The 27,414-nt window shown below is 39.7% G+C and overlaps 2 protein-coding genes and 1 long non-coding RNA gene across 5 annotated transcripts in view; 2 read left to right on the plus strand and 1 right to left on the minus strand.

Moving 5' to 3' along the window:
- The window catches only part of spock1 (SPARC (osteonectin), cwcv and kazal like domains proteoglycan 1), a 131,726-nt gene that overhangs the window by 65,179 nt on the left and 39,133 nt on the right, over positions 1-27,414 (minus strand). The gene's annotated exons all lie outside the window — the stretch shown is intronic.
- On the plus strand, positions 1,942-4,332 carry LOC146717639 (uncharacterized). The gene is made up of 2 exons (XR_014923830.1): positions 1,942-3,436; positions 3,739-4,332. It is a non-coding gene; the product is annotated as an uncharacterized LOC146717639 (long non-coding RNA).
- On the plus strand, positions 8,151-16,117 carry LOC146717640 (uncharacterized). 2 transcript variants are annotated; one of them, XM_085478683.1, is made up of 5 exons: positions 8,151-8,214; positions 11,037-12,097; positions 12,180-12,335; positions 13,358-13,450; positions 14,459-16,114. In XM_085478683.1, exons 2-5 carry the CDS (start codon positions 11,066-11,068, stop codon positions 14,774-14,776), a joined length of 1,599 nt encoding a protein of 532 aa, XP_085334809.1. In that variant the 5' UTR covers positions 8,151-8,214; positions 11,037-11,065; the 3' UTR covers positions 14,777-16,114. The 2 variants fall into 2 exon arrangements, with proteins under 2 accessions (XP_085334809.1, XP_085334815.1); XM_085478689.1 differs by lacking the exon at positions 13,358-13,450 and having other exon boundaries at positions 14,459-16,117.

Consider the following 27,414-nt stretch of genomic DNA (forward strand, 5'->3'; position numbering starts at 1 on the left):
AAAGGAACCTTTTGGTCAGCGTTGGACACCTCAATGTCAGGAGGCCTTTGACCAAATAATAGCAAAGCTAACCTCCGCTCCAATCTTGGGATTTGCAGACCCCCAGCTTCCATATGTTTTACATACGGACGCCAGTACCATTGGCCTTGGTGCTGCCTTATATCAGGTACAAGATGGACAGTCCAGGGTCATAGCTTTTGCAAGTCGTGGTCTTTCAAAGAGTGAGAGAAAGTACCCAGCCCATAAGCTGGAGTTTTTGGCCCTTAAGTGGGCAGTCACGGAAAAATTCTCTGACTACCTATATGGTACAGACTTTGTAGTAGTGACTGACAGCAACCCTCTTACATACATTTTGACCTCTGCAAAGCTTGATGCAACAGGGTATAGGTGGCTGTCCAGTCTTTCCACCTATTCATTTAGTCTTCAGTACAGAGCGGGAAAACAAAATCTGGATGCTGATGCGCTCTCGCGCCGTCCTCACAGTCCACCAGAGGATGATTATGCATCTAAGAAGGAGAGTGAGAGAATCCGGCAGTTCACACTGTACCATCTGAGCAACCCTGAGAGTCCAGAGACTGTTCCCTTGGATGTAATTCAGGCTATTTGTGAGCGCCATATGGTCACCTCAGCCGTAGCTAATGTTGGCTCCACCACTTCTGGGTTGACCTTAGTTGAATCCCTCACTCACCAGTCCACAGCTATTCCCGACTGCTTCCAACAGGAGCAAGTGGATGGGCTTCCCATTGTCCACTCAATTTCTGAGAAGGAGTTGAGGCAAAAGCAGACATTGGACCCTGCTATCAATGCAGTGATTGTACTCTTGGAGACTGGCGAAACTCCACCTCCCAGCCTTAGGTTAGAGCTACCAGAACTTCCCCTGTTACTCAGAGAGTTAAATCGGCTTGAAATACAGAACGGGGTGCTCTACCGTAAGCGGCAAGATGGTCCCAACACCTCATATCAGCTTGTGCTCCCTGAGGAGCTAAGAGCCACAGCACTTACAAGCCTTCATCATGATATGGGCCATCTTGGAGTCGAACGAACAGTAGACTTGGCAAGGGCCAGATTTTATTGGCCGAAAATGCACATGACCATAGAAAAAATGGTCAAATCTTGTGAGGCGATGTATTCGTCGAAAAACACCTCCAGAGAAAGCTGCTCCATTGATAAACATTAAGACCTGCAGACCTCTCGAACTAGTGTGCATGGACTTTTTATCAATAGAGCCAGATCGCTCAAACACGAAAGATGTATTGGTCATAACTGACCATTTCACAAAGTATGCTGTGGCAGTGCCAATTCCAAATCAACGAGCACAGACTGTAGCAAAGTGTCTCTGGGACAACTTCATTGTCCATTATGGTTTTCCCGAAAAGCTTCTTAGTGATCAGGGTCCTGACTTTGAATCAAAGACCATCAAGGAACTCTGTGAACTTACTGGCATGAAGAAAGTGCGTACAACCCCCTACCACCCTAGAGGGAATCCGGTTGAGAGATTCAACCGCACTCTTCTCCAGATGCTTGGGACACTGGATCGGTCAGATAAACTCCACTGGAGAGACTTCGTCAAGTCTCTGGTACATGCTTATAATTGTACGAAGAGTGACGTGACTGGATTTTCCCCCTATGAATTGATGTTTGGGAGGCAACCAAGACTGCCCATTGACTTAATCTTTAGGTTGCCCACTAATGCTACTAAGCAGACTCATTCCCAGTACGTCGGTAACCTAAAATCTCGTTTGGAAGAAAGCTACCGGATTGCCACCAATAATGCACAAAAGAATGCAGGTCGCAACAAAGCCAGATTTGACCGACGAGTGGTTGAATCAACATTGCAGAGTGGAGACAGAGTTCTTGTACGAAATGTGAAGCTGCGTGGAAAACATAAGCTGGCAGATAAGTGGGAAACGGATGTTTACATTGTCCTTAAGCAAGCTGGAGAAATGCCGGTCTACACAGTTAAACCTGAGGGTAAAGATGGACCTGTGCGGACTCTACATCGTGACTTGCTTCTCCCATGTGGATTTCTGTCAGCAGCTGCAGAACCCGAGACAGTCAAAACCCATCCAAACAGGAGACCCAGAACAAGGCAGTGTTCTGTTGTCGAGGGGGAAGATGAAATTCCCTCTGATATGGATGATGTATCTGATTGGACATTTCGCCCTCTCATTACATCAAAGTCCGACGTATATGTCCCAGTACATGAAACTCACAAGTTGAGTAAACCTCCTTGTGTGGTCAGAAGATCAGCAGAACCAGAGGTGCCTACAGTTTCACTTCCACCTGATCCTCCTGCCACTGAATCCCTTGTAGAGGAAGGTGAAGGAATGATTCAGGATGTACCTGACCGTGACAACTCACCTGACCGTGACAACTCACCTGACCGTGACAACTCACCTGAAGCAAACATACTGCATGGGCTTGACTCAGCCAAAGGACTTCCTCAAAGTTCAGAATTGCAGCAGTCTGAGGAAGCTCCTCAAGATGATGGGATGAGCTCTGATGCAGCATGTGAAGAAGGATTAAGTGATGTGAACAGACCTGTTACTGAACAGCCTGAACCTGTGATGATCCAGAATAATGGACTTCAAGATACTGAGCCATCTCTTCGTCGTTCTAACAGATTGCAAGCAAAGCCCAAGAGACTGCATTATGTGACACTTGGGAATCCTCTGATAACGGTGGTGAATTCTCTTTTTCAAGGCCTAAGTGAGGCATTGACTAGCTCTTTAAATGGATTTGAAGATCCAACTAGTAATTATGTTGGAAAGGTCGAAGCAGTGTAACTCAGTGCCACCCTGCAGATGCCCAGGGACGGGCATACCATCAAGAGGGGAGGGTGTAACCCACATACAATGGGGGTACCACTTTAAGGACTGATATGAGGAGAGATGGACAGCCTGCCCAACCAATCGAAATGCACAGGTCCCAGTATGTTTTGACCAATGGGAGAGCAGTCTGCCGCTGTATGTCCCACCTACGTGCTCTGTGTTCGCTGCTATGTGTGGAGGTAGTCGCGTGCTGGCAGGAGAAAAGAGAGACTGAAGCTTTTGAGCTGGAAAAAAAGTATTAGATATAAGTTGCAACCAACTGTGTTGCACATAAGTTCACTGGTTATCAGCTACCTTTCATGTTAAAAGTAGCCACAGTGAGTAAGCAGGCAAATGCTGCATTTTTCTGGTGACTTTAAAAAGTACCGCGTGGAGCTAAACTGTTAGCCTTTGTTAGCTCTGGTTGCTATCAACTGCCTGGAAGTTCATCTCAATCTGCTTCCAGAAGTAAGGTAACACTTGAAGCGCAACTTATGTTTATTTTTCCTTCATGTCGTATTACGGTTATTAAAGAGAAAACATGTCCTGTTACGTTATTTAGAGCCCTGCATTTTCCGACCGAGAGACACTATGCCATTGTCTTCGGCCGTGATGCGCTGAGATCGGTGAGCACATGTTGTATGTCTCAGTTAGTTCATGTCTGTTTCACATTTTATTGTTGAGAAACTGAATTAATCTCAATTGTTTGATTAATAATTGTCGACTATGTGACATATATGCATATGCACTGACTTTACTTGGTTTAATGCATAGTTTGTGTAAGAGAGATGTTTTATTTTTGCAAAATTGAGTATTTTTATTGCAAATTTATGTTGAATGTGATTTAAACAAAATCCTAAGTTGTGAATTATAGCTAGAACAGCATAATTAATATTTGAATTGCTCTTCTGATCCTGTCTGTTGACAGGTCAGGTTTTTTTTTGTATGCTGAATTGTTCCTGAGGTGGATTCCTCCGGTGAAATAGATGGCGAGCCTTCCCACCTGGACTTAGAGAGACTGAGATTCGCTTCTTTTCCACTTGATGATCTGCTGCACCTTGCGGTGTGGTAGGACTGTATCACTCACACTTTCACGCACAGCTGGTTATACATAAGACCACTGACTGACATTCTTTCATCCCTATTTTCTTTCACACCCTGGGAATTTTTTGGACTTTACCCCTTGGACATTGTTTATTTGGGACTTTAAATAATGAGCTGTTGTGTAGAGCATTCTCCACATGTGAAAAGAGTGTGAGATTTTCATTTGAATGTACATTGGATTTGTGTAATCTGTTTCTATAAGAGTTAAGGAGTCAGGTTACTAGGGTGCACCCGAGCATTGAAACCCGAACATTGAAAACCAAAAATAACACTTGGCCAAGTCATTGCTTTAGTAGTTTGTGTTTTACTTTTCTTTTAATTTTTGTAAGTTTCCTTTCTACCATTGTAAAGTGTCTTTAACCTGTGCTTGTCAACCTTATGGTTTATGTCACTAAAGTTGGCTGGTTCTTTTGAGTTACATTCTTGTCTCTGTGTCTCATTTGAACACACCCCTGTGCTCCTATAGTCGAGCCTATTGGCCCATTGATATATTCTTTTCAACAATTCCCCTTACTGTGTTACACACAGATTATAAAGAACAACAAAATAAACTACCACAGCTATGCAGATGACACACAAATATATATCACAATGTCACCAGGAGACCGAGGCCCTGTACAGGCTCTTGGTAAATGCATTGAGGAAATTAATGACTGGTTGTGCCACAATTTTCTCCAACTAAACAAAAACAAAACTGAAGTAATAGTCTTTGGCGCCAAAGAAAAACGATTACAGGTCACCAGAGAACTTCAATCTATACATCTAAAAACCACAAACCAGGCGAGAAATTTGGGTGTAGTGATGGATGCAGACCTAAACTTAGAAAAACACATTAAGACAATAACAAAATCAGCTTACTATCACCTCAAGAATATATCAAGGATAAAAGATCTGATGTCTCAACAGGACCTGGAAAAACTAGTCCATGCATTCATTTTTAGTAGGCTTGATTACTGTAACAGCATCTTTACAGGTCTACTTAAAAAATCAGTCAGACAACTACAGCTCATTCAGAACTCTGCTGCTCGAGTCCTCACTAAGACCAAAAAAGTGGACCACATCAGTCCAGCTCTGAGGTCTTTACACTGGCTGCCTGTCCGTCAGAGGATAGACTTTAAAGTTCTGATGCTGGCCTATAAAGCTCTGAATGGTTTAGGACCAAAATACATCAATGACCTCCTGACCCAGTATGAACCATCCAGATCCCTCAGGTCATCTGGATCCAGTCTTTTATCAGTTCCCAGGGTCAGAACCAGACACGGAGAAGCTGCATTCAGCTTTTATGCTCCTTATATCTAGAACAAACTCCCAGAAAGCCTCAGATCAGCTGAAACACTCAGTTTATTTAAATCCAGGTTGAAGACTCACCTATTCTCAGCTGCATTTGAATAAAGCACCAAATCCACACTTTAAGCTTAAATTTCAAAACTTACACTAACTACTGATCTTATCTATTTCTGATTTTATCTGTTTTGATTTTATATACTGTTTCGTTTGTTTGTTTGTTTGTTTGTTTGTTAAGTGGGATTAGAGCTCTGGGTAGCTCCCCAGCTGGGTCTAGACTGGGTCTAGAGAGTATTTTAAATTCAGGGAATTTAAAATAGAAAGTAGCTCGTCCACAGAAGGACTGGTAGCTCCCCTTACGATAAGGGTTCAGATCGCGCGAACAGGTGTGAAATGTGTGTGTTTAGTTAGTTTGTTTGTTTGCTTGTTTTAATCAATTTTAAATCATGCTTTTTATTTGTTTTTGTTTCTAATGTCTCTGTAAAGCACTTTGAATCACCTTGTTGTTGAATTGTGCTATACAAATAAATTTGCCTTGCCTTGCCTTATATTGGTTTCACTGGTAAAAATAAATAATTGAAATGGGTATATATTTGTTTTTTGTCAAGTTGCCTAATAATTATGCACAGTAATAGTCACCTGCACACACAGATATCCCCCTAAAATAGCTAAAACTAAAAACAAACTAAAAACTACTTCCAAAAACATTCAGCTTTGATATTAATGAGTTTTTTGGGTTCAATGAGAACATGGTTGTTCAATAATAAAATTATTCCTCAAAAATACAACTTGCCTAATAATTCTGCACTCCCTGTATTTAACATTTCAATCAAGTCAAACCATTTTACAATTCTCCAAACTATACAAATGTATCAACAAAAGATATTAACAAATTAAAAAAAACCCTAATCTCTGCATTTAAAATGTTAAATGACCTTCCATTAACAATTTATATCACCTCAAGTGGATTTAAAGCCATACAACTGAAAATAAAATGATTATAAGGGCTTATGAAGCCTTCTGGGTCATTATCACAACAGTGATGAATTAATATGAAAACTAATTAGCTGTAACACACTTAACAAACTACTTGGATTAAAAGTTTTAAAATGGAGCCCAACCAATACAAGCATTTTAGTGACATGAGCAAATTCTAAACTGACTGCACCACTACTTATGCCGCAGGATGGGTTATTATGAACACATTTAGGTACGTTTTGCAACTTATTTGTAGCTGGGACAGCTAGCAAGAGACTGTGTGCTGGCTGGAGCACTGTTAGTGCTCTGTTCAAAATATAAATTTGAGAATTCAAAGAGATTAATCAAAAAGAGACTGTCTTGATCATACAAGTTTGACTACAGTTTAACCTTTTTTAGACTCCATATCGATATTTTCAGCAGGGCAGCAAAGTGAGAAGGTCGTGGGTTTTTAAATCCAGCCTGGGGCCCTTCTGTGTGGTGTTTGCATGAAATTGACCATAACCGTGAATGTTGTCTGTCTCTATGTGTTAGGTCTGCAACAGATAGTCTGTTTCAGCTCGGTTGGGTTCTATCCCCCACCTGACCCCTATAGCAATGACGAACTGGATGAGCAAAGGAAAATCAAAGGATAAATAGATTTTAGCATGTTATGAAGCACATTATATACCTTCTCAAAATTTCTGACAAAGCTTGTTAAATAGGTTTTTTTCTTAACAGGCAATAGTAGCCTCCACAAGTGAGAGCCCTTGTTTGCATATCCATTCAACCCTTATTTCTTCGTAATGGAGCTATGAAATGGACGATGTGAGAAAATGAAGATATAATCAGGAGAAGAGGAACAAAAAGCTGTACTGGGAAAATTGAGGATTTAAAGCACATGCAGGAAGAGAAAATATGAAGGCAATTATGAGATGCTTTGCAGGAGGAGAGCAGGAGAGGAAGCAGAATAGTCGACGAGGACTACACTCAAAAAAATGAACTCAGCCTATCTCTGCTTTTACTAAAGTAGATTTTGTTGTTTGTTCTTAATAAACTCGATTTTGCAAAAATCCTTAAAGTGTTTGTGCAAATTTAATGAAATGTTGTTACTTTTTGTTGTTACACAAAGTCATTGAACTGTGTCAACGTAACATTGTTGAGTAAATTCACAGGTTTGTCCCTCTGCACATACTGCTGCGTGCAGAGCCCGCCTAAATAAGGGCCAATGCGCATGCGCACCACCCTCTTTCTCAAGCTTGCTATTTCTTCGCCATGTGGACTGGTTCAGCCGCATTTTTGTCCAAAAATCAGGTAAGAAGTCATTTTTCTTGTAAAGCCCGTCTACATATATATGTTCACACGTCAGTTAATGTCGCAAGTGCTACTAAGAAAAGAGTACAGGCAGGGTTTTGCCCGGTAAAGGTTTGCTAACGTGGACTTGCTGCACGTGAGTTTCCAAATGATTTTGGAGGGGACTCCATTGCAATAGCAAAGCTCTGTTTTCAGCCCAAATGTAGTGTAGCGCTAGCGTCGGTACGCGTCGGTACGCGTCGGTACAGGCAGCGCATTCGGTCCGGCACGCACTTTCGCGCCAAGTTTATACTCGGACGCCTGACTGCGTTGCACTTTAGCCAACAACAGTGGAGAAGCGCTCCTCGCTAGCAGACAGGTTAGGGTGTATTTTCTGTCTAATATTTCAGCTTACGTTTTGATGTAGCTTGCAGAAAGCATTTAGTAAGCTGGTGTAAGATGAACTGCATTAATGTTGTACAATGTCCATGGGATTTCTCACTCGACTTTTAATGTCAGATTACACACACATTTACACAATATGCAGTGGTGATGATGTAGATCAATAAATTCATTGTTGTAGCATACAATATTAAAAATAAAACTGATTAATATGAAACATTAACAATGTGCAAATTATTTAGTTTTTTCAGGGACAGTGTAATGAAAATGTCTTTTGTGCTTCTCCCCCAGATACGTTGATGTGGCAGTGCAAATTGTGCAAAAAAGTGGTGTCATCACGAGCTCTGTTATTAAAACACTACAGGTTAGTTCATAGTAGACAGCAGTATCCATGTGCCTATTCTGATTGTGTCTGTGTTTTCAAAACATGGAATGCTCTACATAGCCACTTAAGCAGATCACATACCCAAAGAACTCTAGACAAGTCTGTGAGTTTGGCAACATTTAACTGCCATTTGTGTTCCTGCTGCAACATAGCTTCGGAGCAGGAGTATTTTTCTCACATTAACAACCATCTAAAATGTAACGAGACTGTGCATTGCATGTTTGAGGGTTGTTCTTTCAAAACAAATATCTATGGTACATTCAAGTCTCATCGAAATAGGAAACACAATCCTTATACCTTAAAAGACTTTAAAATCGGTATTGCTAACACTATTGTAGGCCAAACATCAGCTGATGACAGTACAGACACTATTGTAGAAGAGGACATAAGTGCAAATATTGATCACGATACAACTACAAGTGAGACTGAAGATTTGGCAAATGTAATAGAACTTAATTTTGCATCTCTTTTACTTAAGTTGGAAAACTATTTTCATGTTCCCAGCATAGCAATTGACGAGTTGCTTTCAGAATTGCACTACCTGATAAGCTGTGCATCAGTGCCTTTGACAAATCAAGTAATTGTAGACATACTCAAGAATCATAACCTTTGTCTAGACCAGCCTGTTATTGAAGAACTGACAAAGGCAGTTTCTTTTAACCCTTTGTTAAAAGCCATAGAAAAGGACGGCACACTTGCCACTGCCTTCAAACGCAGACAGTATTACAGAAAACATTTTGAAGTAATTGATCCAATTGAATACATTCTCGACTCCCAAAGCAAGAGGACCTTTCAGTATATTCCTATTCTAAAATCATTACAGCAGATATTTAAACAAGAAAACATACTGAACAAATTTGTCACTAGCCACAATCAGAATCCTTTTGTAAATAAGGAAAAGTATACATCATATAAAGATGGTCTACATTTTCAAAATAATGAGTTTTTCTCAGGCGGTGAACTAAGAATCTCTATTTGTCTTTATGTTGATGATTTCGAAATTTGCAATCCATTGGGGACATCACGGAAAAAGCATAAACTTTGCTCAGTTTACTGGATTTTAGGTAACTTGCCACCAGGTAGTCATTCATCCCTCTCTTCTATTTATTTGGCTCTCTTGTGCAAAAGTGAGGACCTTAGGACCTTTGGCTATTCAAAAATATTTGAGCCACTTTTGCAAGACCTTGTCATTTTAGAGCAGCAGGGAGTGTTCATTGACAATTTAGGGGTCAACTTTAAAGGCACTGTCCAATATGTAGTGGCAGACAGCCTCGGAGCTCATGGATTGGCCGATTTTGTGGAAAGTTTTTCTGGAGATTACTTTTGCAGGTTTTGTACTGCTACACGCTCAGAAATTGAATCAAAAGCTACAAATAGTGACTTTTCTCTGAGAACTGAGGAGCTCCATCGTGTACACATAGCAACTGCCCGTGAGACAGGGGTAGCTTGTTGTGGTGTGAAAAGCTCGTGTGTCTTAGCAGACAGTCTGTCTTTCTTCAAGGTCACTACAGGATTCCCCCCTGATCTTGCACATGACCTTTTTGAAGGTATTGTGCCTTTTGAGATAGCTGAGTGCCTTCGAATACTAATAGGCAAGAAGTACATCACTTTTGAAAATCTAAATAGACTTGTTCAGTCATTTCCCTACAAAGGAGGGGATCAGACTAATCGCCCTCTGAAATTGCCTCACAATTTTCTTAGTAAAAAAACTGTTGGTGGCAATGCACATGAAAATTGGTGTTTACTAAGACTTCTGCCACTTATTATTGGACAACACATACCTGAAAACGAACCAGCTTGGGAACTTCTACTAGATTTGAAGGATATTGTTGAGCTTGTTGTGTGTCCTGTTCATAACAGTGACTCAGTTGCATACCTGGAGAGTAAGATTTTAGACCACCATCAAAGGTACAAAGAAGTATGCCCAGATAGAAGACCATTGCCAAAACATCACTTTCTGGCTCATTATCCCTCAATAATTCGCCATTTTGGTCCACTTGCCTTATTATGGACAATCAGATTCAAGGCAAAGCACACATTTTTTAAAAAAGTTGCTAGACACACAAACTGCTTCAAAAACATAACCCTGTCTTTGTCAACCAAACACCAGCTCATGATTGGCCATTACATGCATTCATCAGGCTGTAGCAAAGCCACTTTTGAGGTTTCACGAGTCTCGGCAGTCCCAGTAGAACTTCTCAAACGTGAAATTGCACATTGTCTTGCTGAAAAGTACCCTGACACAGCTGTAGTTAGCCTTGCCCAGAGTGTGTCTGTTGCAGGCATCTACTACAGGAAGGGCATGTTAATAGTACATGGATCACTGGGGGGTCTGCCAGAGTTTGCTGAAATCCTGCAGATGTGTATTTTGGCAGATTCGTTGGTGTTTATAGTAAAAAAACTGAGCTCGTGGTACACTGAACACTATGGATCCTTCAAAATTGACCCATCTCCAAAGGAAATTTCTCTTGTTGCACATGAGGATCTGGTGGATTGTTATCCACTTTGTGACTACCAAGTCGGAGCTTCTCGCATGGTTACATTAAAGAGATACATACACTGTTCAGGTAATTTTAATGTCCATGTTGCTGATTTAATTTTTGTGCTGTATAGCAGTTCTTCTCAAAGTTTGGTTCTTAAAAATAGTTGGACCAGAACTTAAATCTACTCGGATATGTTTCAAGCCTTGTAAAAATACTAGAAAAAAAATTGTGCTGCAAAATTCTGAATACCACTAAAAAAATGTAACATGTACTGAAGTTTGGGAACCACCTGCTCATGTTCTTGCACTTATTTTTTAGAGTAACAGTTGGAGATTGGGACATCAGAAATGACAGCCCCAACAAAGCTTCTGATAATCCTGGGGGAGAACAACGCACTCAAGTTAACCCTTCCTTTGGGGATACCAAAGAATGTTAACGAGCTCAAAGCGGAGATTGAAAATCAGTGCGGAGTTTCTGAACAGTTCAGATTACAGTACATGGACACAGATTTTAATCAGTTCCTAAACATGACATCCACATTTGATCTAAAAGACATGGACAAAATAAAAGTGATTAAAACAGGTGTTCCAGAAACATCCACTGGTAGTAATGAAAGCAGTGTGTCCTCATTTAACTTGGGTAGCCCCTGCTCTGGCCACAACCCTGATTATGACACAGATATACTGTCATCGCCAGAATCCAGGTCATCAAGCTCCTCGAGCTCAGCAAACTCCACGCTGCGATCAGAAGCCTGGCCACTGGACTTTCGCATACCTGAGTTTAGCTTCGATGTAGAGCTGCAATTGACAAAAGGCAACCAGGAATTCCAAGCCAATGGAACACTTTTAACCCTAAAACCAAAGCTCAAGTCTGACATTTTAGAGAGCTTGTCTTCAGAAATTATGAAGTACAAAGCTTACCCTTCAGACAGCAATCTTAGTGATGTTTGCCAAGCTTTGGTTGTAAAGCATCCATGCTTGAAAGAGAAGGGTTCAGAAACTGGATTTTCTGCATGGAAGATCAGTTTGAAGTATAAAATGTCAAACTATCGTGGAAAACTGAAGAACTTAGGGTGTAGTGAGTTGGTCATCAATTCTCTCAAAAGAAGAGGGAACAGTAATGTGCATCCCAACCAAGTCAAGAAACCCAGGAGAGCAGAGGTGAATTTCTGCCCTGATTATCCAGCTGGAGAAACCCGAGAGAGTCAGGAAGAAGAAAGGTTGGTGCTGCTTTCAGAGTTCAAGAAGAAGAACAACAATGAAACCATCAAAGCAAAAATGGCCCAAACCTTTCCTCACCGGAGGCAAGAAATTCTTCAGGACATGCCCTTCGTAGCTGACTTTAAAAGCCGATGGCCAGCTCTTTTTTCTCCACGTGAGGTAACTGAATCAGTTGATCTGCAAATGCACTCCACATGCAATATTTTAAACCCATCACGCTAAACATTTGTTTATTTTACAGATAAATGCTGAATTCCAGCGCATCACTACGATCCCGCTAACATCCACATTTATGGCACAGCTGGACAACAACACAACCAAACTGACCAAAGTCTTCAGAAACAAGGGAGGAACATCTGGACGCAAGATCACAGAAATCATGGCTGCAATTGATGAGGTTTGGAATTAATTTTTTTCAATGCTTCATTCCCTCTTTTAATACATATGATTTTGTTGTCTCCTTCTATTGTAAGGTAAAGTTTAATGTTGGTATTATGGGATTGTTTATTCTTTGTCCTTTTCATGATAGTGTTGTCACAGTAATAAAGTTTTAAGTTGATTTGGATACTTTATAAAAAAAAATTGCCAGAATTAAAAGCTGTTTTTACAGGACAGTAGCGTTTCCAAAACGGGATTTGCCGCGGCTCCCTGGGGAGAATTTTGGCATTTACAGTAGAAAAGCTGAAGCTAGAATAAACTGCCATCAGGCACCTTTCAAACCAAGACGGGATAAAGGGAGGTCTCTGAGCTTAGTACTACAACTGTTTTTTCATTTGTCCTTGCAAAACCTCCTGTTCAAGTCCTCCAAACACACCCACGTCACCCCGCTTCTCTTCCAGCGTCACTGGCTGCTGGTCAACTTCAAGGTTCATTTCAAGATCCTGGTTCTGGTCCTTAGGGCCTTACATGGACAAGCACCATCATACAATGGAGATCTTCTCAGTCCCAACACCCCCAGCAGGTCCCTGAGGTCCAGTGATCAAAGCCTGGTAGTGCACAACAGTCTAAAGACCAAAAGTGACAGATCATTGCTGCTGTGGCCCCCAAACTCTGGAACTCTCCTCCTAAGCCTTAGATCAGTGGACTCAGTGGTTTACTTTAAAAAAAAAATCCTCTGTTCAGGCTGGCTTTGGTGTGACCTCTTGTTCATCCTCTTCCTCACTGGATTCTTCATGCTGCTGTTTTTGGTCGGGTTTCTGTTTTTTTTGGGATCCTGTGGTTACCTTTTTTTGCTCGTCACATTTTTTCAAATGATAATGTTCCTTCTTTCCTTAATTTTTTTTATTTAAAATTTTGTTGTTCTTCTGTAGTGTGTCATGGACTTTTTTTCTCAAAGCATTATATACATTTATTTTGCTGAAGTTAACTGAAAATGTCTTTAAAGTTTAGCTAAGTAAAATTTGCTTTTATGTTTTACAGAACGACACAGTTGCAATGAGAAGAGTGTGTACGCTGAAAGGACTTGCAGTCTACCTCAATGAAGATCCGAACAGCTTGATCAAAGAATATCAGGCAAGTAATCAAATAGAAACAATTTCCAGTAATAAAAATTTAACTGACGGTAATTTTTCCTCACACACATTCATTAGATTATAACAAAAAGTTAAAATTAGAACATTATTGGAGATATAAAAGCACAAGCTTATGCGGGAGTGACCCTTGCCATTACAGTTGGGGTGTAATGTGGGCTGAGTGTACTGTCTTTCTGCTTTGTTGTTCTGCCGTGTAATCTAGATGATGGACCAACACCTCTCATCTCGCTCTGAGCTGTCTACTGTTTTGCAGCTTAAAGGGATATTCCACCCCAAAGTGAAAATTGGTCTATTACCATATTACCCAGAGTAAGATAAGTGAGAAAAAATAATTTTGTAACCAGTGCAATAATTCTCCTGATCCGGCAGCAGTCTATTTGCTTTTGCCTAGCATTTAAAAAATGGAGTGAATGGGAACTATAAGCATTTTGGTTGCAAATGACTCTTTAATGGTACGAATTATTCCTGGTGAGCTCAATAATCATGTCGACTTTAAATGAAAAGTAATAAGTAACTTGAAGGATTTGGAGGAGTAGATTTAGACTTGGGAATACATTATGGTTACCACATACAACACTGTAAGCCGCCGCTGCATGGTGCATGGATATTCGAATATGTGTTTATTTATGGAAACCAGAGGCTTTTTCAACCACTGTTGTTGTATCCAAGTGCTATGCCATGGCGGGTTACAGGGTGCTTTGGCGTAACCGTAATGTAGGCCCAAGTCTAAATCGCCTCCTCCTGCAAATCCGTCGTGTTACTTTTTACTTTTCATTTGCAGTCGACATGATTATTGAGCTCACCAGGAACAATGGGTATAAGATCAGAAATGTACTGTGCTGGTTACAAAATGCTTTTTTCTCACTTATCTAACTCTTGGCAATTTATGGTAATAGACAAATTTCCACTTTGGGTGGAATATCCCTTTAATTGATATGAAACCCTGCAACTTGTATTATTATGTTTATTTACTTATTAATTTTTTTAGGATGTGGACTTCCATGAGGCCGAAAGTGAAATGGAGAAGACGCTCATTGGCATCTACGTCATCAAACCAGAAGGAGAGCGTGACCTTGACCCGGCAGAAGACATTGGTATCATAATTGAGGGTGTCGCTGTGCTCAGAGATCTTCCTGATGTTGCCACTGCTGTTGTGTTGTTGTTCGGCCTGATCTACACTTTAAACATGAGCTACCCATCCAACCTCAGGTACACTTTTGAGTTTTTTCAGAAAGTACTGATGGGACTTGATGCTAAGAAGCTATCAAACAAAGTTCAAGTGCTCAGAAACAAACTCCTTGAATAAAGAGGAGGAAGCGGGAGGCCCTTATTGCTTAACTTAGTTTGAATGCTTTACGTTCCGGTATAGTTAAGTTGTTCATAAACACTTTTTTTCATTGTCAGTACTGTTTCTTGGGAACATTCACCAGTTTTAGAGAACAATAATGTTCATTTGCATTTTAGCAAAATACTGTTACTTAAAAAATTGGTGTTGCACTTCTTCTACTGCTACTTGACAACATACAGAAAATGACAGACATTTTAAAAAGTTCTAGCGGTTAGGCCGCTGTGATTTGATATTTCAAAGAATGTGACATTTGGCAGCTGTCTGCAACTTGGGATGTAACCATAACTTGAAAAACTGAGTAGCACTGTTTTACAGTACAGTTTTTGAACAAAACAGCCAATTTTCACTGTTTTAAATGAGTTTAGTTTGCTCTTTCATGCTTATCAGTGTTTGAAAATAATTCCTGAAACGTCCTGTAAAATGTAGGATTTTTTTTGATAATTTGGATGCTTTCTGGACCAGTTGAAAGACAAGTTGGTTAGCACTTCACTGGTCTTTGAAGTAAAATATTGTTTTATGCACAAAGTATTTAGTTAAAGTTGTAACAAGTTGTCTGCATTGATTGCACTTTGTGTTAAGCTACGGCTCTACAGTCTTTTCGGTCTGTCAACAAGTATTTAATATGCACTGAATGTGCTTAGTAAAGACAGGACTTTGTTGGATCATTTTTTTTAATCATTTTAGTTTGACGACAAGTTGGTTAGCACTTTATACTGATCTACATTTTCTGCACAAAATATTCACTTGGAATTTGTAACAAGTTGCATTGATTGCACTTTGTGTTAAGCTGTTGTGCTTGGAAAAAAGTATTTTATATGCACTGAATGTGCTTATTAAAGGCAGGATTGTGTTTGATAATTTGGGTGCTGTCTTCATTTCTTCCTAAAAGATCTCCCTAAGATTTACTTAAAAATGTTATGTCAAGTGGTTCCACATAACTGCTTTAAGTAACTTTTAAGAAACTTTGCTATTTTGTATGGAAGTAACCAGTGTAAATGATTTATTTGTAATTGTATTGAATAGAAATTACTTAACAATTTTATATAATTCAAAAGTAACAAAGTTATGTAGCAGCTACATAACAGTTTTACAAAGATACTACCTAACCAGGTTATGTCCTTCTAAAGCAGAAAAGTTATGTACCAGCTAAGTAACAGTATTACAAAGATATTGCCTAAACAAGTTATGTAGGCTTAAAGCAACAAAGATAAGTATCAGCTAAGCATTGCAATTAAGTTACATTTAGCCAATACACTTACGTAAATCTAACTTAACAGTATTGAGTTCAAACTAAGTAACAACATTTCTTAAAAGTTACTTAAAGCAGTTGTGTGGAACCACTTGACATAACTTTTTTAAGTAAATCTAATGTTTTATTTTTTTGAGTGTAAAGAAGAAAGACGACGAGACGAGAAATGGACAGACAGGGAAGAGGGAAAAGGTTTGGAGCACAGAGTGAGAAGGCAACGCAGTGAGAGGCAAAAAAGAAAGAGGAGAACAGAAGAAGAACAGAGAGGAGGGTTTGCTTTCCTGAAGCAAAGGTCCACCGGAGTCGATCCACTATTTGAGTCTCTAGCCTTAAGATTGACAGGCAGCATCTCATTCATATGAACACATGGATAACACTGAATATTACATGTGCTGCTCAGAAGATGATGGAGGAGGATACCCCACATGCACACACACGCATACACATAGACGCACACACACACCTCCCCTTATATTATTGGAAGGTAGTCAGCCTTTACTGCCTCTCTTTCTCTCTCACTCCCTGTTTTGCACCCACGCGCGCACACACAACTCATCTAAAATAAACATGGCTTCATCATTAGAACAATGATTTCTGTCCAGCCTGTAAAATTATGTAAGACCTGACCTACCAGTGATAACATGTGCATTCACAGCCAGCTCCTCTAAACTGAGACAAACAACTTCTTTTCTCTCTGCATGCTTCCCTTCCCTTCTCCCTTTGGCTTTCTATTTTTACAGCTTCCCTCATTCATCAACTCTCTTCCTCTCTGCTCTTGTGCTATTTTTTTATACTGCTGAGCACTATCCCCTTCAGATCCAGAAACTGAACAATATGGCTGGAAGCCGACATCAAAAATCTGCTTCCTCTTCATTCTGTCCTTTCTTTTCACGTTAATGAGAGGAAAACCTCACTGAGGAGTGTGTTATTCAAAATATCTTGCCATCTTCTCTGCAGATTTATCTCCTCCTCCAACAGTTCCCCCCCCAAAGAAAAAGCTTCATTCCATTTTCTCCCCATATTTTCTTTCAGTTTCAGGATATTGAACATGAAAAGGATTCAATTATGATAGAAGAAGTGGAAAATGGAAAGAGAGGAGTCAATTTAACAAAAAAAGCATTGAGCACTGAGTAGAGTGAGAAGAATAAGAGGACAACTAGTTTGAAGTAACAACGTAAAAAAAAAGGCAAAAGACGGATGATGGAGCCCTGTGGAAGAGCACTCTTTGCATATACCTGCTGACAGCAACCAGACCAGAGTGACAAGCACAGAACACAGTGGCAGGAAGGATGATTGTTGAGAGAAAAAGGGTTGCTTTGGATGTAGGAAAATAACTGTCTATTAGGAAACAAAAAACGACCACACATAAAAACAAAAAAATCTTTGAAAAATGTTCTTCTGTATGTACGCTCGCACTCACTTTAAAAACGTGCACATTCATAAATCCAAAATGTATCCTATTTGATGCCAAAAAAGTTGAAACAAATTTGATCTGAGGATATGCTAAAGGCTGTAACTGCATTCTCTGTCAGAACGAGTTTGTACAAAATGTTGTTGAAACTAATCAGAGAGCAGAAACAGTTTTAGCTGCACCCGAAGGCCTCACTCGAAGGCAGGGAGAAAAAAATCTGAGAGTAGCTGTTCATAAATGGGGAATAGAGCTGCACATTTTCTAACAGTCTTTCCTCGCAGTGATTATTATTGCTGTTTACACCTAGTATCAGATTCTATTTATGTGATATTCTCACTGTAGTTCTGGTAGACTCAGTATTTTGAATATTTAGGCTTGCGTTAAATAGTAGAACTGAGCTATTTTCCTGCTATGACTGTAAAAAGATAATGGGAGGAATGTAACATAAGTCCAGCTGGAGCTGGAGCGCCTTTATCTCTTGCTATTTAGCATTGTCATGCAAAATTAGATCAATTCAATAAGGAGAGATCATTTTGAAGAATTGAACATGATTTGTTCAGATAGCGAAATTAATCAATATATTTGGCGATTAGACTCTGATGACCCGTCATGGCAGAACAGAATCCCAGCAGTAATACGATTTAGGACAGGACCCCCTGGAGTCTAGACACTGGTGCTAGTGAAGATGGATACTGAGGCTTGGATGGAGCTTCGAATGACTTGGGTGAATCAGGGGTGGGGAGGAGGTGGGTTGCATGAATGAGAGTCTGAAAGGGAGAATGGTGGAGAGCATAGATTTAAACCACATGGGGCAGAGGCTGATTGGCTCAAAGAAGGGAGGCAAGAAGATGATTGGATGTCAGTATTGAGTTTGACAGCGTGGGAAAGTGGAAGGGATGAAAGAACGGGCTAACAGGCGAGCACCCAGACAGCAGGCAGCACAGATCCTTATTAATTTAAACATAAGCTTCGTTTGGCTCAAACGCCACCTTCTTGTCATTTTTGTGTCTTTCACACAAAAAAATGTCCCATCTTGTAGAGAAGATGAGTTAAATTCAGCAATTCATTTTCCTTATTGATTATTTTGTGATACTCGTAGCTAGGATAGGCTCCAGCCTCTTTACGACCCTGAACTGGATAAGTGGCAGAAAAATTAATGGTTAGATGGATAGAATCCACAATTTTGTATTGTTTCTCTTCAAAATCTAAAAGTTTTAAAAACTGCCATAATTTCCTTGTGGTGATGTATTTGTTTGTATACAATGTTTAGAATATAAAATGGAATAAAGGAGCTGTTCTGAGATTTGACAAAGAGGAATGAGCAAGACATTTTTCACCACTAAATCTCTTTAGCAATAATCGTTTAATTTCATTTCGGTGCTGTTTGATATTATATTTTTTCAGTCGTGTCTACTTATGTCTGGTACAGCATGTGCCAACTTTGAAAGCTTTGTGAAGAAAAAACGGGTATTCGTGCGTCCCCATCACTAAGTTTGTAAGAGGACAAACAAGTGACTGCCCAAAAAATTGTAAAATTGGCAGTCAGTAAGTGACAAAGATAAAAGGAAAAAGGCTGAGCATGAGTTTTGTGTTAAACACAATGACAGAGGAGTCTAAATGAATTTGCTGTGACTCAGAGATTTTCTCCACATGCCTAGCTAAGTGTCATGCCATGAACTGTTTCCATGTCACAGCAGCCAGCATGTAAACCACAGGCATCGAGGTCGACATAGATCTAGGTTGGTCTAAGTGGAGGGGAGATACAAGCTAGTGGACACAGTTCAATAAATAATAAATAAGACAGCATGTTAGTAAATTAGCCTGACACTACCACAGATCTGCCGTCCTTCATTTTCAGAGGAAGCAGGCAACACAGAAGCATTAAGGGACTTGTTGTTTCAACAAGCCAGCGAGTATGTCAGAACAGATTGTTTTCAGTGAAGGTCAGAGGTGCACAGATCGATAGGCTGGTGACCAAAATCTTTAATTTTTCCCTCATAGATCGTGTAAGCTCTTAACTTTAGTGCTTACAAAGAAAGGAAAACACAATTGGCAAGTCAGGCTTTTGAAAAACTGAATTGCAATCAGTCCCTAACTTGTGTGGTTCTTTGATTTTTCTTATCTATGAAGTGAGCTCCACTAGTGAGCGTACAGCCATAAGCTAGATGATGATGATGAATTACTTCCTCTGCCGCGGTCTGCCATGCTTCCATAACCTCTTCTTGGTGTGAAAAAACAAAGCAGTAGCTGTATTTTTCTTCAGCTGCTGGATGAAATTCTCTTAACACTTTGCTGTGATCGTTTCGGTTTAATCTCTCAGTGTTTTACAGACTGATAGGGAAGACAGCAGAGCAATGCTCGCTCTTATTTGGTTTCTACTAGAAAGCTTCAATTTGTAACATTAGCGTGAGACTGTTGTAATAAAAAGCCATAGTGGCAGTAACTGACGCCATACATTTGCACTGATGGGCTTCGAAAAGGTTCCAAAGTAAAAGATTCAAAAGGTTACAGCTGTCATAATGAAGTGATATGGCAACTCTGTTTTTCACTCTCAAAGAGAGCTAGTGCCATAAAGGGAGATCTATTCAGTCTCACAGCGAAAATGTGTAAAAAAAAATCGAGGAAATTATGCAAAGAAAAAATAGAGAGTGAAAGGGACCATGATAGGAGGCTTACATCTGTGTGTCTTGGGCATTTCATGTTCGAGCTCAGGTTCACACGCAGCATTCAAATACGCTGATTCAAATTCAGTCAGCTAACTTCATGTACAAAATTATCCAATCTTTTTTAAACACCATCCCATCTGACAGAATCCCTCAGCTCCTGATGGTATCCCACAGTGATAGCGCAGCAGTGGCATAGGGCCAAGTGTTAAGCCAATCATACACAAACCCTCTTATCTGTCTGCTCCACTGAGGAAACAAGGGAAGAGTTCAGGAGGAGGGAGAGATAAATGCCCTTTCTTTACTTACTCTGCTCTGTTTAATCCTTTTCTCTTCTTCCTCAGTTCTACTCTGTAAGTTTGCAGAGTTTCCTCCTCCCTTAAGATGTTCGAGCAGTACCGAACCAGTCAGAGGATCGCTGTGCTCATCTTCTACTTTCATTCGTTCCCCATCTTTTTCTCATTTGCCTTCATTCTGACACTTGCTGTCTTTTTTACTGTTTTATACTGTGTGTTCACAGAGTAAACGGCAGGAGAATGTTCAAAGGAAGCTCATGGGAAGGAGCACTTACATCTCACTGCGTGCGACTGTTTATGTGTACGTCTTTGTGCAGATACTCACCTGTCTCTGAGGCTTTGCCAAACTAAACGCAAGTCAAATAGCCTACATGCAGACAAAGCCTCCACGCACGGCCCCAGACAAATTCCCACAATGTTTTGAAGTTTGCTGCATGGGAACAGAAAATATCTGTTGGTTCAGCACTTTGTTAAAATAATAAAATCTGCAATATTTACCCTTTGGGTTTTCCTAAGGGCCAGCCAAATTATTTTTACAGTAAACACTGCATAGGCACTTTTAAATAAGAATTATTAATGCTATACATCCCCCACTTTAACAGTCAAAGCACAAGGGTTGTGGGTTTTTTAGGGCTTATGTGGATTTCATGAACACAAAGTCTGATACTTTTGCAGCATGAACAAAAATCTTGTTGTTAATGCTGAATATAAATATGCAAGGCAGATTTTTGTACACAAAGTAGTAGTGGAAGGGCACATAGTATTTTTCTCAGTATATAACTGAGCTCTTTGGTCTGCAAAACACATTTCACAGAGCCCTAAACTATGCCACAATGCATTTTGTTTAATTCTTCAAATTTCAAAGACCAATTTACTATAACTAAGCCTTTTATCACTATGGTCACAATAAAAACAAAACATAAAACAGGCTTCATTTGTGCATTTAAATTTTAAAATATTGCCAGACAGTTTGTTCTGTTCAAGTAAATACCATTCCCACTAAAGTTCCCACTGACATTTTTACTAAATACCACATTCATCATATTTATCACAGCTGAGTGCGTCCTGTACAGGAAACAACACTGCACTGAGCCAAAAAACGGGACACTCCTCTTTACCAATAGATTTCTTATCTGTGCAGAATGTTTTTAAAACAGCACTGCTGCTGCTCGAGGTAAGGAAGATGGGGTTCAAGCAGGACAGCACTTTGGAAAACTATTGCACTCCTTTGCTTTTATATTAAAACACAACAGAAAAAAACAGCAGTGTGCCTTATGTCTGATCAAAGTTAGCAGTAAAGAATACCAGGACTACTCACTGACACCCCCACCATCTCACACAACACAGCTCTACGACTCCCAGCAGCCAGGAGCTAATTTCACACAGTCTCACGGGAACTGAAAAGGCTTACTCAGGAACAGAATCAGTGAGGGAAACAAAGAGAGAAGAGGAAAAGGTGCTGATGTAGGAAAATGAGAAGGAGAACGGATTGGAAAGGGGAATGCAGGATAAAAACCACGGAAAAGGTTGAGCGGAGAAGAGCGGCGCGGGGAGAGATGAAGCAAACACAGTAGCAGATTTAAGATGTTGTTGCAGATAACGGCAACTTGAGGTTTGCTCGAGCTGACAGACGTCTTTATCTCAATAAGCTCGTTCCTTCAAAACGAAAGCTTGCACAAACAATGCACTCGATCCTTTCATATTTGAGGATAAATACATCACTTATTGTTCTGTCAACACTTTCGAAGGCTCCTTTCCATCATGTTTTTTGTTAGAGTACTGCTTAGTTTGTGAAAACAGAGTTTAGTTCTTTAGATTATACCGGTGTGTTGGGCATTGCTTAAAATCTGGTATACAGTAAGAGCACCTCAAAAATAATGACACACAATCTACAGCTTACTGCCAAAGCTAACAAAATACCAGTGAATGTAACTGTTATTAAACTTAAGCATTTATTATTGATTAGTTGATTGGTATGATCAAATAATCAATAATGTCCCTATCCCTGTGACTGCAGGTAAGACAAAACAAGTGTTTCCAAATACATCATGATGGAGTCTAATAAATAGTAGTAACTATTTTTCATGATTACGCCACGTTTATGGACTAACAATTGATTAATTAATTAAAGTTACTGTGTTTGAAAAACATATCAGACCATCACCCACTGTAAGGTTTATGTCACAGCTCCCCTAAATTAACTGTATTTTTAATTTTAAAAAGCACTTTTTATATTCCTGTAATGATTACGCCACCAATATGTACAAACTTTTTAATCAGAATCATTTTTTGAATGCTGATATATTATCATTATTGTTTTCCTTGAATTGTATTTATTTATTTATTTTACAAAAAAGCTGAATAAATAAATAAAAATCATTAGTTTTTTAATTAAGGTTCCATTTCTGACTTAGTCTAGTGTGACGGCTCAATTGTGGGTATAAAAAGGGGAATTCAGTTTAAGGAGGTCAGAAAGTTTTAGTTTTTGACAGTCTTGCATTTTCTTGTTTTTATGTGTTTTTAAGTAGTCCAATATGGTAATGTAATAAATTTGTTATGCATTGTATATGTTAATTCTACCACTGAAATGAACATAACATACGATTAGGCGAGTGATACTAGAAACTGCAGCAGTTTTACACTGAACAAAAGGCGTGAGATGCACTTTCATAAAAGCAGCAGAAGAATATTTCAATTCTGGAGTCATTAGTTTCATTTCAACTGGAGTAAACATTTAACAATAGAGAGATATTTAACCACTGCGGTTACTTGACATTAATGTTTTTTCTTTAAATGAATGTTCAGCCCATGATCACTTCATACCTTCCAATTTGCTCCTGGTGCTGCTAGTGACACTGTATTTTTGCTATACTGACGAGTACCCATGGAGACGGGAAAAGACGGGAGCTAACAATGGGATAGTCAAGACTCCTCTGCAGTGATAGGCTCAAATTTTACCAACATCATATTTAATAGAAGCAGGAAGGACAACTAAAATCATATTTGCAAACAGGAAGGTATGATATGTGGGCTGAACATCACATACATATCATGTATTAGTGATGCACCAAGAACAGCACACCGATTACTTTTGATATCAAACCTGTATTGTTGACCAAAATGCTGAATGAAAATCCAAGAGATAGTCTAAACTGTCAGATGTGATTGTAAAAACATGGATGCATGGAGAGGAAGGGCATCTGAGGTCAAAAAATGAAGCCAAGGAAACACAGGGTAAGAACACCAAAACCAAAGAAAAGGGGGCAGAGTGGAATAATAATGACATCAAAAGGAACCACACCATCACCAGGTCAATTAATTCAAAATTAAACCACAAATATTATAACTGCACAAAGACACAAATAAAAATGAAATTGAACCTTGGAACCAACATGCGAAATCTGAACAAATCCCAAAAAACTCAAAGTCAAAAACCCAGGATCACGGCAGTACCTACAGCAGCTGTGGGCACACTATGGTGGCACACTATACCACATAATGACATTCAGCAATTTAAAAATGTTTTTGTTCAAAAATTCCTAATTTGACTAAAAAAAAAAAGAAATCAAAGATAAACAATTATTAATCCAACTGAAGTACAGCTACATCAGTGAAGTTCTTCTGTCTGCAAGTCCTTCACAGAGTGATTCAGCTAACAGCCATGTCTCTGGACACTGGGAAGAAGCCACTGTGATCTTCCACACATTTGAGCAGGAGGTTCAGACAAACTTGCTGTAACAGTGCTAACAATTACGGCACTGTGCCGCCCATATTCCGGTATTTAGTTTTGATGTTTTTAAAATTATTAGCAGACATTCTTATATTTAAACAGCAGCAAGCTTGCGAAAACATTTTGCCAAGTGCACCAACCCACTGTACAGAACACAATGCTACCCCTTGTTTTTATTTAATTAAAAAAATACAGGTTCCTACCATTAGTTGGAGAAAAACGAGATGACTGGTCTTTCTCTAGATTTACTGTGACAGTTATTTTGCATATTGGAACAGTGTGTACAGGACTAACCATTGTCTTCTTAGAAAGGAGGACGCTATTATGTGAATTCTCTCTGCGAACAAACAACACGTCCCTAACAAGACCACATGGGGATTGGTCCTTCCACCTGGACGATCTGTGCACTGACTGACGTTCTCACACCTCTGCAGGAGTGATATAATAATCCTCCTAAAATTATGATATTCTGTCAGACCCCAAATGATGCACAACTGTATTGGGTAGGGACATATTACTGTAACTCCAATCAGACGAACATCTGAGACGACATATAGGAAAGTCTTTATTCTGACGTAACAAAAGTAAAATCAGATTTAATGAGCCCTCCTGGGAGAAGTGTTCTCTTTCAGCTTTCACCATTTGATGGAAGACAAATTTTCATTTTATAGGTAAGACAAGGGTTTTCAGCTGTAAATTCATGTGCAAAACAAACATGACACATTCAGTGTATCCAGTCCCCTTAATAGCTGCAATTGTTCAGGAGGATCAGCTCCTACCAAATCCTAAAACACTTTTTATTTCCCTCTAAATACTTAACTTAAATAACTTAAAAGCACTCATACTGCTAAACTCACTACAAAATGTGTCACATTAACCATCTCGTTCTTGACGCTGATGCATATGTCAGCAGAAAACAGTGCTAGCTTGCAAGCACTCACCAAGGTTTGGAGATCAATCACCTTTCTCCTGTGCACCAGGCTGTTTATGTCACTCCATCTCTGAGGCACATGCTAAATTTACACCAGTGTCCTATTGCTGTTGTTTCCTTTTGGGGCAACTGGGACCTGTTTCATGCAAGTTGCAACATGCAAAAAGAGATCTTTTTCTCTCCTGTTAATTTGGTACTTTTAAGCCATTAAAAGAAAAATCACATGTGACTCACGCATGACCATGGGAGAGGATTTTGGAATTTGTCAATTTACAACTATCGGAAGGAAACAATTGTTAAAGGCTCCATTTGCAGTCTATGTGGAGCCTAATTAGTGCAAACTAATCACGATCTTAAGAGATGCTCACTGTTGTTAGAACACAAGTCTACAAACCCAGTTTTACCTTGAGCCGTCATCTGAATCCACTGGACCTGCTGTTAACACCACTACAGGAAATCAGCCTTTTGCTACCAGCTAAATCAAGATTTGTTCACTTGCCATGCTAAATACTGAGGATACAGAAATCCCTGAATGTTGGCTTTTCTTTTTAAAATCTGTGTTATGCAAATCGAAGCTTAGTGACCAGTTTGGTGATTGGTTCTTTGAAGGGCACCTTCTCATGTGACTGGTTCCTTCCGGATGGCATATGAAAGATTTAAGTAACAGAAATGTGGTGTCTGTGTTTACTCTTTAACGAACACAGTCGTGCTCTAAATGTTTGCAACTGCACTGTTGTATTTCAGAAATTAATAACTGTGTTGTCATTGATGTATTACAAAGGAAGTAGCTATGCTCTCTCCAGCTGGCAGGTTAATAACTGCCCAGTACTCTAATCTGAAAATTCATGTCGCAATTCTTCAGCCATTTGCAATGTTAATTATACCGAATTTTACATGCCCTTTAAAATGGCGAACTTACTAGCATGACTCAAACATCTTATTTCACTCTCTCTCTTCTCAGTTCTGAACCACAATATGAGTGTAGTCGCTCGTCTTTGAGCCGGGCTCCAGAGGAGGTGCTTTTACACACGCTATCAACTTGAATCTTACCAGCTGCTCCCTGGAAAACCTCATATTTCAACATGTGGCAGCAAAGAAGTTCAGTGGCTTATTCTCCATTTTATATCCACTTAGATCGGCCAAGGCAGCCTTAATGCTTCTATTAAAATCCTTCTTTCTCACTGTGTAATTACAAGATCAGTATAATTAGAGTGAAAACATGAGAGTCATGCTTAAGATACTGAGACGATAGCGAGGCTTGAAGAAATCCCCTCGCTTAAAGCAGTGACTCCTCAGAGGAAACCTGAGCGGATCTTTACATTCATATGCTTAATGCTCTTTGCAATTGCTCTGGCTGAGAATGGTGGAAAGAACACCGACATACCTCACACACTCTTCCTGCCATGCTGTTGAAACAGATTTAGTAAGGGTGATGGAGGAGCTTAATAACATTTCTAGAAGCCCTGCTGTAAATGCAGATTTGTTTTGGTTGAAGCACTCTGAGGCAGGAGCCGTTCTGTGAGGTCCTATGTGTTTAGAGAGCCGCTGTGAATAATGAACGAGATCTACATCATTCACCTAGACAGGCGGCCCTTCTGCCATTCAAAACGAGGACTGAAAAGTGCTGTGTAGACCTGTCAGGTGTGCTATCAGCAGATACTCAGTCAAATAAAATCCACAAAGAATGTGTGATGAGCTAGTCTTTGTTTTGTCTGTTTTATTGGGACAATTTTATGATTTTTGACACTAAAGAAAAAAGAAAACACTGACAGGCACATTTCCACAGCTACTCATCACTGCTGTCATTTAGTTATTCTCCTTTCCCTTCCCTTCTGGAAAGCCAACTGAGAAATCCACCCCCCACCAAAAAATGCGTCTATTTATCATTTCATCTATTCTTCCTCAAATTCCTTCTTAATTGCTGTTAAATGAGATTTGAGCTTCTGCATGCAGAGGCAGCATTTGCTGTTATTTCTCCTTTGTTTTCCTCGACTGTGCTTTCATTTCCTCCACAAATTACTGTTCTGATTACATGCCTTAACCTCTGCCTATGTGTTTGTTGGCGTGAGCATATAAATCCTATCTAAGAGGAGTGCGCTTGCAGTTATTCACACCCAATTCACAAAGCATCATGTGTGAAACAAGAGGAATATTTTCCGTAAGGGAGCTGCTGTTTTCTGATTATTTCTCTCTCTCTTTTCTCTCAACACCCATCCCCAGGTGCCCCGTCTTTGGCTTTTTCTATTTCTGAATCTCTCCCTCTGCACAGGACAATAAGCAAGACCATGCCACTTTGGAATAAGGAAATAGGACATT

Source organism: Copadichromis virginalis, linkage group LG2 (genome assembly GCF_057382275.1).
Source record: "Copadichromis virginalis isolate Kocher_CV1m ecotype Utaka linkage group LG2, C_Virginalis_male_GT1.1, whole genome shotgun sequence".
In the NCBI taxonomy this organism is placed as follows: Eukaryota; Metazoa; Chordata; class Actinopteri; order Cichliformes; family Cichlidae; genus Copadichromis; species Copadichromis virginalis.